The sequence below is a fragment of the Sipha flava genome, unplaced genomic scaffold, assembly GCF_003268045.1.
Source record: "Sipha flava isolate LNK unplaced genomic scaffold, YSA_version1 313_pilon_pilon, whole genome shotgun sequence".
NCBI lineage: Eukaryota > Metazoa > Arthropoda > Insecta > Hemiptera > Aphididae > Sipha > Sipha flava.
Window position 1 is genome coordinate 152,553 of NW_020272993.1, and position 15,421 is coordinate 167,973.

The 15,421-nt window shown below is 24.9% G+C and overlaps 1 protein-coding gene across 50 annotated transcripts in view; it reads right to left on the bottom strand.

Moving 5' to 3' along the window:
* The window catches only part of LOC112686514 (Down syndrome cell adhesion molecule-like protein Dscam2), a 63,445-nt gene extending 48,723 nt beyond the window's left edge, over positions 1-14,722 (bottom strand). For 49 of the 50 annotated variants that reach the window (XM_025558804.1, XM_025558823.1, XM_025558822.1 and 46 more), the window contains exons 1-3: positions 14,457-14,722; positions 2,009-2,190; positions 1,652-1,790 (exon numbers count right to left, since the gene is read on the bottom strand). In XM_025558804.1, the coding sequence (XP_025414589.1) occupies positions 1,652-1,790; positions 2,009-2,190; positions 14,457-14,511 (376 nt within the window). In that variant the 5' untranslated portion in view covers positions 14,512-14,722. Of the gene's footprint in view, positions 1-283; positions 443-1,651; positions 1,791-2,008; positions 2,191-14,456 lie in introns of all 50 variants that reach the window. The other variant, XM_025558817.1, reaches the window with a different exon arrangement.
* Positions 14,723-15,421: the final 699 nt, after the last annotated feature.

Sequence of the window (15,421 nt, forward strand, 5' to 3'; positions counted from 1 at the left end):
AAGATACAAGAGTGAAGATTATCTGTGATATTATGTACGTGTTTAGACGGAAAAAAAAGAAAAAATTTAAAAGTGGCTATTCATGTTTACAAATCTAGATACTTGATACATTTATGAAGGATATGTGTCGCTGCAAATAAATATTCAAGAATCTAGGGCGCTTAACAGAGTGCATATTTTTAAATGTAAATAAACATTTACTGTCACATTAAGCTTCTTGATATTTGGACAAGAATCATCTAGGAAGAGTACATTCAAACTTTATACACACTGATCCTCATACCATAATCAGATCCTAGAATATATTCCGAATCATCAGTAATCCACGATATAACATGTACGAAATCAGATACGTATGAAGGTACTTGACATTTCATTACAGCTGAATTACCTCTAATAGCAAACTCTTTAATGACATCAATTTCGTAATTTTGTGCAACAACTAAGAATAACAATAAACATGAATATTTTAAGAATAACTATCAATTCAGAGAATAATAAAAACCAACAATTATATCCTTTGCTGTAAATAAACATTTGAATTAATAGTATACAGGGTTTCAATTATATATAAAAACTAAATTTATGTAAATAGGTACTTAAATTTATACATAATAATATTAGTTCATAATAAAGTAAATATTAATAATACTTATGTGTATAAAATTAATGTAAAACTACGAGCTGTATAGACGCAATTAGAAATACAATCATTTTTATTATTATAAATAATAAAGCACTAATAAAAAAAAATTTGGTAAATACCTATAAATTAATTTTTTAGCTAATAAATGTATAATAGTATATACATTATACTATATCAAATATATATAAATACTCATAGATATATAGTTTTTGCATATATTTTCTTGATGTTTGGTATGTTTACTTTTTAAGAACATTGAACGTATGTCGAAAATAACTTTTGTGAATAATTTTGGAAATGTTCCCAATTCCAGAAAACAAAAAATAATTTATAATTTATAAACTTCTAGAAAATAAAGCTTATTTATACAGTCAAATTACTACTAAATGTTTTAAAATATTCAGTTTGAATACATAAAAATATTACATTTAATATAAATATTTATTCATTATTTTATAAAACTTGTTTAAAATTGGAATTTTCATATTAAATATAATATGAGTTTTGAGAATTTAGCTACTCATAGTATTTACTTTAATTTAAAATATTAAAATAATACACATTAGGAGTATTTAAAAAAAATTGAGCTCAGAATTATTGAAAGTAATAATACACATTACACCAAAATCAATATTCGTGTCTTTATTTTACAACCATATAATTTGAATAAGAGTATAACCAATATATACTATAAAAATAGCTACTGTTAATAATATTTTAAATTTTTAATATTTTTAATTTTATATTTGTGCATAATATCTAGAGACGTATATACGTTTATTTTTGAAATCTTAGAAAATTCGTATAATTATGTTACTTATAAAATTACTAGATAAAAAAGATGTTGAACATCGGTTTGATTATTGTATTATAAATTTAAACTGAAAATAATGCGTTAATATAATATAAATGTCAAATGAAAGGGTTACCTATTAAAAAAAAAAAAAAAATATGAATACCATATAGGTAATAATTAATTGAAAAAATTTAACTAAGTTTACATACCAGCTCGAACATTTACATCCCTAGAATGTATTACTCCAACACGATTTTTCGCCATACAGATATAAACTTGAGCGTGTACTTCTTGTTTATAATCTTCTGCTCGAAAAGGTGGGAATACTAAATTTCCATCTCCTTTCACCTACATTAATCATAAGAACGAGTAATTTTAAGCAAATTAGTAAATTGTTTTGGCTACGTTCTTTGATTCAAGAAATTAACGATACTTTTGAATAAAACCTCATACATGTTTTAAAAATATTTGATTTTTTAAAATATATAAATTTATTTAATGATAATTTTGTTTAACATTTTTAATAATTTCCTAATAATTTATTTAATTCTTTATATGATTCTTACTTGTCGTAATCCAGGCACGTCTCCAACAGCAGTACCGTCAGCTCGAATCCAAATAATTTCAGGCCTAGGACTTCCTCTAGCAGTACATTCAACGGTAGCTCCAGTCGTATTTGAAAAGTCCACTCGGTTTTCTGGTTCTTTGATAAACATTGGTCCCATAGTTGTATCATCTTCACACAACACTATAACATAAATAAAAAAAATTAAAAAATTAAAGTTATATTTAAATTGAAATATCAATTCATACAATAAGTACCAAATAAAAATATGTAGTGAAAAAAATTATGTGAAAACAAATTTATACTGAGTTGTAGTTTTTTTACTGTTTAATATCTAATAAAAAATATTATGCTGATAAAATTGAATTGGCATACAAAACATACAAAGCCAATAGTATAGCTAACCATGTTTTTCAGAAACAGTTACTTCTGGACATAAGGGTGGGTGGTGGAAAGTTATTTAGTCACAGTAAGAAAATTGTATAAGTAGTATAAGTATAATTAAGTATGATTGGTGGGGTGAGGTAAGTCATTAATACATTTTTTGCTTCTATAGTTCACTACGCCACAATATATTTGATTAATAAAATAAGTACACTTCAATTTAAAATAATGATCATGGTACTGATAGTATTCAATAGTTACTAATAAAATTAATTTAGTAAACTTTTTATATATATATTATATTATAGTTGTGTGTAATTATATAAACCATTCCAAGTTACCAAATAATATCATATAGGTAAATTTAGCCCATTTAATTAATAAATTATATTATTTACAAGGTAAACAAAAATTAGTAGTCATGGATGGGGTATGAGCATAGATAATAACTATACCCTAATATAAATACAAATAAATACAAATTAAGTTTTTCCCCATTCATTTCAAAATTGCTTGTTATGTACCTAATCGAAAATAATAATAAATAATAGCATAAATTAATAATTAATAAATAACTAGGTCTATTTTCACTAAATATAGTAAGGCTTTTTTTATATTAAAATAAGTATCAAAATCTTAGACTTTTAAAAGATTTTTTTTTTATATAAATATAATCGAAAATTCATTTAGGTACCTACATTATCAATATTTATCTAATTTATAATACGTAAAGAGACTATTAATTTTAGTTGAAAATGATATATTTTATTTTATTTTATTTATTTTAGGAGCTTAAACATTCAACAAAAAGTAATACGCATCTTAATAATAGAAAAAAATAGTACTAATTTTACAATCAATGACAAACAACATGAAAATGTTGTGTATGCATATATATTTATGTAAAAAAATACATTTAATTCTGCATCACTTTTGAATAAAAATAATTTACTAAAATAAAAACTTAATACGCACGTACCACACAATTATAACAGTTGTTAATATACAATTTTAACTATGTAAAATATTAATATTATAAACACTTTAGTTATATATATATATATGTATGTATTATCGAATCGTTATTAGAATAACATCAGCAGCTTATTACTCAGAATAAAAATTAACTATACATAAATGCATTTTATAGTTCAACACAACGTATTGCACAGTGCGATTAAGTTTTATAAAGCTGTCTAGTAAATAAATGTAGTTATCAGTTTTATTTTCTGCGAATAAGAACCCTAAAAGAATATTTAAAACACTTTAAATACTTACTAAATTTATTTGTACACAGAATAATTCAGATTATGAATTTAAAAATCAATAATAAACATAATACCTATTTTAACATCATAATTCAATACTTTGCAACTAAATTAATATTTTTTATTTTATATAAAATTATTATAATTATTATTATTATTATTATTATTATTATTATTATTATTATTATTATTATACTTAGGTACTTAAAATGTCAAATATGTTATGATGATATTATTTTTAACGTTACAAATGTCTAACAAGGAAAACTTCTCATATAATTGTCAGTACAATGAAATCCTTTTATATCATTTATGCTCTGTAGATTACGCTTAATATGTTATTGTTAAGTTATTGAACTTAATTCATAAAAATGAGGTTAATATGATACATAGTTTAAAATTTAATTTTAACACTACAAACAATTATACCTCACTTAAAACATTTGTATACTAAGTATTTAAAATTAAAATGTGTTCATAATAATTTATCATAGTGCGTTGCACTTAAAAAATGATCTTAAATACTAACAGTCTTACAATAAGTGGCAGTTAATACACCATATTAAATTTATTGAATATAATTATAGAAACTAAAATATATTTGAGATTTTATATACAAAGTAGTTTAAGAAAACAAAAATATTAATATTCCTACTGACAAAGTACAGAAAAATAAGACGTTTTATCAAATAAATTATTTAATCAATTGTTTAATAGCGTGATATTTTTAGAGATATACGAGTACCAAATATTATAGTTATAATATGGTTATTGAAGATGAGCTTGCAGATAATCATAAAAAATATATACACTGAAGTCTGAAATAAATAGTCCCAAAAGCGAAATATAACTGGCTGTCGCCCGTTGTTGAATTATTTGTGACATCTGTTCTCTGTATGAGGTATATAACTAATAAAAATAACGTCTTTTTTATCACATCTTATACTTATTTTGATTAAGAAATAGACACACTATTTTAAAACGAACCACAATATTATTTAAGACATATTTCTTAATTTATAAAGGTATAACCATTTAAAGTTGAAGTCTTATAAGATAAGAATTGTTTATAAATAAACTAAAGCCATAGGTTGAAACAATGCTATACAGAAGTGTTGAAAATAAGATGTAAAATACGAAAATAAGTAAATAATTTAAATGATGGTCAACACACAAAACTGTACATCAATTTAATTTTTTCTACCAAATAATTACATAATAAATATAATATTTAATATAGTTGTACTTCATTTTAGAATAAATATAGATAAATTTAAATAATCATAAATGTATGAAACCTATATAATATAGATAGTAGTATCACTCAATTATTAAATTAATTGCAAAGCTGATATAAAAAATTAGGAATTAAATGGATCATTATATTAATAAAATATAATTACCTCATATAATAATACAGATGTAATTTTATTATTATATTTGTCGAACAATATTATGATTATTTCAGAAAAATTAGATTATACATTTTAATTAAATTGGATTGTATCTAATATTTAAGTAATATACTAAATATTATCTTGAAGTCTAAATAATTAAATCAATTTTTTTATTTTTGAAATAAAATAAAATTATAGCAATAAAACTCTAATGTTATTTAATATTTAAGCAACGTATTAATTCAAAAGTATCCAAAATAATTATCTAACTACTGTGAACACTAATATCTGAAATGAGTATGGACCATGGTAATTTCTTTTGATTGTGTTTTATTAGAAAATTGAGTTCAAAATATAAAATCACGGGTTATCGAGGGTATCTGTAGTTTGTATAGAATAAAATATAAAAGCTAAATTTTATAAGTAGAATAAATATATACAAGTTTTTGTATGAATAATATGAAAGCATAAATGAAAACCGCTTTGCATCTTATATTTACTCAAAAGTGCAAAATTTAAGATATAATTTATTGATATTATAATAGCATCAAACAGTCTATATATTTAAGACTATTCATAATACCAGAGTTATTTTTAGGACAAGCATTTAATTTTAATATTGTCTTTAAAATAGTAATAGGTACGAGTATTAATTTTATAACGGTTCTCGTAAGGGAATAGGATAAATTTCATTATAATTACATTTATATATGTATATATATATATATGCATAATTTAATCTATATTTGAAAGCGATGTATGTGGGTATAACAAGTAATTTTCAAGGCTGAAATACACTAAACATGACTAATAGAATGGCATAGTGAAGGAAAACAAATGTATGCATATCTCCAATAAAATATATCATACACATATCTATAAATAAGTACTTAATATAAATTTAAACAATGATATGATGGAAGTACTACGTATTTTATAAATTACATTTTTATTTAGCATTTCCAAAAGAAAATACATGCAAGTATTTAAAACAAAACTAATTAGGGTTACATTCTAGCATATTTTTTGTACTTACACTAATTTATAATAACGTTATGTTCTTTTTTTTTTAGTTATACGTAGGTTTATTAACAATCTTTTAAATATTTATATGAGTTCAATATACTATAAATGTTAAAATGAATGAAATATTTTTTACTTTTCACTTTTGTTTTTTTTTTTTATTTTTTTCTTCCTTTTTCTACTATTATAAAGTCATTACACCAATTGAATGATAAATTAATAAATAGTAGTAATGACGGTAACTTAATAACAAACTATATTCTATAACAGCCTTATTAACAATGAATGATTTGAGGAAAATATGGTAACTTTCGTGATATAAAAGAGAAGCTAGGCAAGAGAAAATCAAAAAAATATCGTACAGAGAAAATTTACCTAATTCGCAACCATAACGGAATAAAGATAAACTATGAAAACCAATTAACAAATATTTAAATCTATCTGAATGATATGTTATATATATATATATATATATATATATATATATAAATAATTTGAAATCATATGTCAACATTTCATATTCACTTACACTTATAATACCGAAAAAACATTTATAAATCAAAAATGTATAATAAAATTCTAGATGTAATTGTAATGTATGTACCTACGAATAATAAAGTTTTCATTATTAACTATTTTATCTGATTTTAATACCTATAGCTAATTTAAATAATTGTAAATATGTTTATTTTATACATTTATAGGAGTAAATATTATTTTACATGATTATTTTGTATGTAATTATTTAATTGAACGCAGTTATGATATTGATTAATTTGCAGCATCTAATTAATTTAAGTAAATTTTTAATATGATTTATTTTGCGTTTGATATATTCGTTAGCCGAACGAGCAGACTGTAAACGATGAATTAAAATGTGCAATGATGATAAATTAAAACAACAACGCGTTCAACAATGACCTCAGCGCGTCGGGTTCCCACGATCACGATTTATAAAACACACGCATACACGTAAAAATATAAAATAATAATATATAATTTCTATAGATTTTAAATTATGTCTTAAGAAAATTTTTAATTTTTATATTTTTGTTTTTTAAAATCACGTTCAATGTACTGATCCGCACGCACTAGTCAGGTGTATATGACGGCAGGTACTGTAGTTTTGCGTTGCAATTTTCTACGACAAGATTTTATATTTATCACATGCATGTTACTTGCACTAAAAAGAAAACACCTGGCTACCGGCTCCCATCATGCCCTATGAAAATATGTGTGAGTGTGTGTATATGTATATGTTGAGTACTGGCAGCTGCTAGGCCCCACAACATCTGTCACGGTTTAGATTGCTGTTATAAGCACTGATATTAAGAAAATTATCGGTTAGAATATTATTTTTGTTTCTCTTTTATCATTTAGAAGAAAAAAATATTATTTTAAATTGAAATGCATAAAGGAATTAATTCAAATGAATAGGAAATAATAATAGTATTAATCGTATTGAATTATATATTGCCGTACTGCTTAATATTTTATTAAATTATTTTTATGAAAGACACTCCAATAAGTTTTATTTTATTATAAAATATAAATTATAATAATAAAAAAAAACTATTTATTTTCCAAATGGTATGAAGATAAATGAGTATAATTTAAAATTAATTAAATCATTTTCACTAATCCCAATGAAATACAAGTGTATATTTATTTTGCATAAAGAGATCAGGTTTCTTGGCAACCTTATATACGACACTGGAACGAAAATTTTTTTTTTTTAAAACTCCAAAATTGTGGAACACATAATATTACTTACACCATTGATTTTATAATATTTTAATAAACTGCTTTAAATAAATGTAATATGTACCTATTACTTATTAGTAAAATAAAAAAAAACAACAACAGAATGTATGTTTAGTTTTAATATTTTGTATTAACACATTAAGTATATTAATTGTAAAAATTAAATATCTTAAAATATTATTTTTAAAAAAATGGTAGTTATAGAATACTTCTGAATCATAATATTTATAATTTAGAAGTAAAAAAGATTTAGATATATTTTTAAATAATAATTGAACTAAAAGTATGCATTTATATTTGTTTATTTATTTGGTAGGAAAAATTAAATAAAAATCAAATTATAAAGCAGATACACTTTTGGATTTTTTAGAATAATTTATATTATTCATAGATGTTCCAGCCAAAAACAGCTTCATATTTAAATGTTTTAAATATCACTAGTTTAAAACTGAATTAAGGAGATAAAAAGCAACAAGAACACAAGAGAACGAAAAATGACAACGACAGTTACTGGTCGCGTTGTATAATAAACTGCGACATTGTGTTCTGATAATCTTATTCTATTATAAAATCTAAACTCTGAAATATATTTTTATTATTATGTTTACTGTAATCTATTACTTATAGCAATTGTATCAATAAAATTGATAAAAATATTATTGGGACATAATTGCATAATATTATATATATTATGCAAGGCCGTATCTAGAAATTATTATCGGGAGGGGTCTAAAATATGTATATTGTAATTTTATTGAACTTAGATTTTAACTTTTGATATTTGGTTAAAAATTAGACAGAAAAAAATTGAATCTTCTTTTATTAAAATGAATTCCATATGATTTTATATAATATTATGTTTTACAACTAAAAGCAGTCAATGGTTAATTGTAGCTTAAATTATTTTTGACTGAAAATATTTATATTGGTATTTAAAAAATAATAATTATTTTAAACATTCGTAAAATATCGAAGAAATTTCGGGGGGGGGGGGGGTCTAGACACCCTGGACCCCCCCAGATACGGCCTTGATATTATGTATAATAGATATATTTTATAATAGCTGCAGTTGTGTAGTTGACGTCTGCAGACCATGTACGAGACAGACTCTTATGTTTTCAAGGGTAATTCCAAGAGATGTACATAATATTATACGTTGTAATAAATATAATTAAATGGTATACGCAGAAATACGCTATCATTATTCTAACAAGAATATTACCTTATTATTTATTAGCGTTTTATAAATCGTATAAATCGTCGTGTTTTTCTGCCACCACAACCGATGAGAAATAACTAATAACCTGTAGGTACATTCAATTAATAAATGGAATAAACTCAACATCTAACAATTATTAGCTACTAAGTACTAACTATCAAAATATATTTTATATTTGTGGCTGCTTTAAATTAATACCATATATTCTCTCTATCTATGTATTATATTTATATAGGTACATTATTATGGTTTTCGAACACAAAATGTAAAAATGTATTTAAATACCTACTTTAATATTAAATAAATACTTATACATAAAAGTAATAAGATAATAGATAATAATATTTTCATTTATATAATTATCTAGATAAGTTCCAGTACTGATTATAATACATAATCTATGTGCATTAAGAAATTATTTATAGAATTTATTTTATAATCTAAATAAAAATAACAGTGTATACTGAGTAAATGTAATAATAATTAATGCAAACATATCTAACAAGTAATAGAACAATGTTAAAAAAACATTAAATGCTAAATTTACATGTAAGGAATTCAAAATATCTAACTAATATTTTTCTTCTTCTTAGTACAACTTTTTTAAATTATAAACATTTGGTCCAAATATTTCATCTCAATCCGTATTCAAATATAATGATTATTTTGCCATAGGAAATTACTAACAACTGACTCATAGACTTAATGCTCCTCCTCTAGAATAAATATCCATTGTTCCATCAAATTTAAAAGTCAAATTGTTACATGGACATATTGTAGGTAATTATTATCATAATTTAAATACACGGAGACGACTATTTTTCACTGGTAAAGCTGCCCTAAGAACAATAAACCAAGTGATTACACGAAACGCGGTCGAGCATAACGAATTTTACAATCTAAACGTCGAATACCACTCAAGAAAGGTGAACATTTTTATTGTAAGTGCAAGTCAGGAAACGAAATAATTTCTTAAATAAAATACTCGTTGTTCTAAAACAAAAAATAACTTAAAAAAATATATATATAAGTATCATTAAATATTGTAAAAATAAATTATCAATATCATTCGTTAATTTATGTCAGTATAATACATATCAACGTTGAATGGAATCTACAATGGTATAACTGAGACAATGCCACGCAAAATAATATTAAACATAATCGATTTGTTTGGGTGGATGCTGTTTCGCGGGCAAAGTTCTTTTAAAGGAAAATGTTTTTCCCTCCAAAACGCGCTTTCGTATAGTGACTTCGCACGCATTTTACATATTCACATAAAAGTACTACCAGTGCCGGGTTAACAAATTTGATGAAATAACTCAACGATTTTATATAATATAATATTACTATTATAATTTGATAAAATTGTTATTAATATTTTTCAATAATAAATTAATAATTCTTCCTAAAAACTTATATATACATTAGAAAATTACAAAACTTTTATTTACGCCATTAAAAAATTGCCGTCCGGGGCATCTGCCCCCTCCCCCCCCCTTAACCTGGCACGAAGTACTACCTATATAGATATGAAGTGTTTTACTTATCCGCTTTATCATTAAGTATAGTTTTGAACTTTTTTACATAACATAAATGCGTAATGCTGTTACCTTTTTAATTTACCGATTTTCTATTCACATGCATTTCTTTGTAAATGCAATCATTAGTATATGAGTGTAAAAAAATAGTAATTTATTTTCTATCGAACGAAAATAACAATTATGTAGTATTATAGATTCAGTGTATATATACATAAGTGTCTAGACACACGGTAAATCTGAAATACACAAATCACACCGTAATTTATTCATAGTTTCATAAGTAACCACGAGTAAAAAACTCTGAAAAACTAGGTAACTAAATAAGAGTATTCTTTACAAAACAATACTATGTAGACATAGTGACCAGAATATGTTATGCGTCAGTTTTAACATTCCTAACTGATTCATAAATGTGTATGAAATACTAATGAATGATTTAAGGAGAAAATATTTCAATATTATTATAAAATGGGTCGTTAAACAATTTCAATTTATTCATGCTGTATAAAAAAATATTTTTTTCCTAAAATAAACATGTACTTACATAAAATAATAATTTGAATTAAAAATTATAAAATCCAATATAATACAGTATAATTTTAATAAAGTATATATAATGAATTATATAAGTATAATTAATATATTTATAATACGTGTAGCTAGAGGTAGACGCAGGAAAAAATGTTGGGGGGTTTTGAAAAAATAAGAATAATTACCGAAAAATTAATTTTTATTTAAGGTTAATAAAGTACAATAACCAAGTTTGAAATTAATCATCTTTTCATTTCAGGGAGGTGAACCCCCAAAACACTCCCTGCGTCGGCTTCTGTGTATAGACCAAATACATAACGTATAATATACTCGTACAACAATTGAATAATAATCAATAGTAAATATGAGATTACTTTTACTCATGCATGGTTTGATTAATATTTAATATGTAGTTTAATAGTGAAAATATAAGCACTATAACATTTTATTGTCGTTTAGATTTCATATTAGGTTAAAGTTTGAGTGTTAAGATAATGAAATAACTAAAATGGCTAAATAATAAATTTAACATAAATATTACTATAATGATATGCATATTGGAAATTATTTCCCGGATATGCAACGACATCCGTTTGCAAGGGAAATACATATCTACCTACGTCTCGTTTGTTATTCGAAAATAATAAACTCATGATAAACAGGAAAACAAAAACGGTTTTACAGGATGTATTAGATAATTATAGGTAATGTCTAATTTTTATATATATTTTTTTCTATTTTAATATTTTAGTTTATTGAAAAATGTTGTTTAAGTATGGGCACGTGATTTTCTTGGTGCAATGGGCGCTGCTGCCGAGTGCGTAGTATTGTTTAGACGGCAACAGGATTTCAGTGGTCGCCATGGGAACACGGGAGGCCCAATGAACCCGCGTGTGCTAGCCAGACAGGGTTGTAGGTTGAGCGGGAAGGAGCAGTCACGTTAAAGCGTAGATCGATGAGAGGGATACAATATATATATGTATTACATTTCGACACACGCACTTCCATTTTTGTTTATATCCATACAAAAATAATACAGATGACCGTATTATATAAAAAATGACTTTAAATATATCATATTTATTTCCGAATTATTTGATAGAGCATAGTAAAACGTATTTATAGATGTTTTTCAGTACTCGAAAACGTCTATAAAATACAATAATTAAAGGTTATCAATATTGAAAAATTAATGTTTAGGAAATAACATAAATGTTTATAATGACTCGATTATAATTAAGCCAAGAAAAAATAATTTCGTAATTTAAAATCGTTAATTAAATTTAATATTAATTTTTTCATTTTTCACAATATCAGAAAAATGAATACATATTTTTGCTTTGATCTACTATTTTTAATCAGTTACTTAGGTAATTGATAAATAAAATCTATTAGAAATAATGATTGTTACAAAACAAATTTACATAATTAAGTTGAGAATTTAAAATTTGATAAGATATGAGGTACCTACAATAGTTTTCCAGAGCCTACACAATATAAAAAGTTTTAAAAATTATGTATGTAATTTTTATTCCCTATTTTTCTTTAGATTCTAAGTGAAAAATGAGAAATGTATTGGTTTTACCAGGATGCATTTTTTTTGTCGATTTAGACGATTTAGACGAAAAGTAAGACTCCGTTCATCACCAAATAAGGATTAAAAAATAGGAAACGACTTCTAATTATTATTTATTTTTATTTTAACAATTTTTTTTTAGACTTTAATATTTGTACACATGAACTAAAAAAAAATTTTATTTTGCTTTAAGTTCAAACTACATTTTTGATAAACAAGGTAAATACGTAATATTCACATTATTGAGAATAATATTTACACCCGTATAAATCCCCCATGGTATAATATTTAATCAGTTGGTGTAGTTTCTAAAAACATAATAATAACCGTGTTGTGTCCATGTGATGGACATAAATAACAATTATTACCCTGATACATCCTAAATAATTCATAGAGTACCACATTTAAAACTCAAGACTGATAATAATACAGAAGGATTACAATTGACAACAATTATTTTATGAAACGTAAATAATAAAGTTATAATTAGTTTTGTGTTTATAAAAATTAAGATTTTTATCAGCTCATATAATTTAGAATAAAAACAAAAATAAATACGCAGGATGTAACAACACTATTATAAATGTTTCATGAAACTATGCATTTTTATATTATATACTTATAGAAAATGATATTGATTACTATGTATCATTTGTTTATAATACCTACTAATATAGTTCAGAGTAAAGACAATATTATAATACATAGTGCTTATACTAATTATCTATTAAGAATTGTAATCAAACTTTTAATATTGTGTAATAAGTAAACATAAATATTTTAGTCTAAAATTTACGAAATTTGAATTTTAGAAATCAAGTTTATAATATATTTTATAAGCTCATAAATATATATCTACATTGAAAACTAATGTATTACACAGATAATTTTCATTAAAATTCGTAAAAATATCAAAAATACCCAAAGGTGCTGGTTATATTATTATTTTTTTTATACATCAACTTTTTTATTTTAATATATTTTTGATTCAACCCGATGCTTAAGTATATTATACAAATAGAAATTTTGGAATAATCTAATCATGATGTGTTTTAATATCATTACCAATTTGACTTCTAAAAAAAAAAAATCATATAAAACAATTTAAAATAGATTAAAAAAAACTTAAGTTATACACAATTTTAATTAATATATTACATTGAATAATTCAATTGACTATATCACCGAAATTTACCTTGCAATTAAATTATATAGCAATACGAACATATAGAACGAACTACTGTCTGATAGAATCGTTCGGTAAAAAATCTCTGGTTGTCTATTTCGAGATTCTAATGAAGGGAGTATAGGAATTTACGGACGTATACGGTTTTGATGTGCATCAGAACAGAACGCCCCCATTTCGTCGACGACGTTCATGACTCATTCACTCACCCCCGTTCATCACGCACACAAAAGGGACTTCCTGCCGGTACGAATGTACAACTATTAAATCCAACAGTTTTATTTTTTATTCCTTTACCAACAGCGGAGGTCTTTATTTGTATTAAGAGTTCCCCGCATTCCCACCAAACATCGAAGGAAACGTCATGAATATTTACAACTTTTGAAAGTTTACCCAACCCTTTGATAACCAAGTTTTTGTTGTGTGGTTTTATTTTATTTTTTTTTTACCAAATATTAATTCTTACCTACAAAGATACTACACCAAGAACGATTTTCGACACTGAATTCGTGTTGAATCCCTTACCGGTGTATGTAGACATTAAATTAGAAACTTACCCTTGGTGGCGAACGTGAAGATAAGGGCCAGCAGAAGTCTTCCGCAGGACCCCATTATAAGGTCTCTGCGAGCCACTGGACACGGCAAACTGAGCACGAACGCGCACTTTAGTTTTGTCAAACCTTCGGTCACAGATCTCGAAAACCTTACAGGATAAAGCACAATAAAACACTCTATAACAAACACACACACACTTAACACAGAGAACGCACAGTACGCTAAGGACGTGAAACCCCGCGAGTACCACAGCACGGACTACCGGCAACACCGGAGAAGCATCGCCGCAACGGGTGCGGTGGCGATGAACATTTCGAGGATCGGGTGTGCAGTGCTGCCACTAGTGCGGTATTATCTAATATATGCGGCATGTTTACGTTCGCGAAAGCGCGTGAGCTAATTGTTATTATCATTAGTGCGCTACCCACGTTACCGCGTTAGTTCCGAGGACGTCATGTAGAGGAAGGGACAACGTGGATCGTCCATCCTCTCCTGATCGTACGTAGTTTATGATGTGTAGGTAGCTATCATTTAAGCCAAATGGATTTGTACGAACAGCTTTTTTAATGAAAAGAAAATATTTTTGCCCGGCTCAAAATGTCGTTTCAATATTTGTCGCATTTGGTAGTCTTCAATGTTACAACGTTATGATTTTTTGTAATTGAACTTAATAAATTATTATTATTTTATTTAAATTAAAAATTGTTTTACAATAGTTGAATATATTTTGCAACATGTTATTCCATAAAAAAAAAAAAAAATGAATTGAACTCCATCATACATTTGACAAATTCAGAATTTTCAAGAATTTTTTATTTCAACATAATTAATTTCTACTACTTTCTTTGGTCCTATTGAGTATTTTTCATCCTCACTCAATACAATAAGAAATACATAAATAATTATTATTAACAAGTCGGTTATTAGTGGTATTACAGTATTTTTTTTCTTATTTTAACTGGAGAGA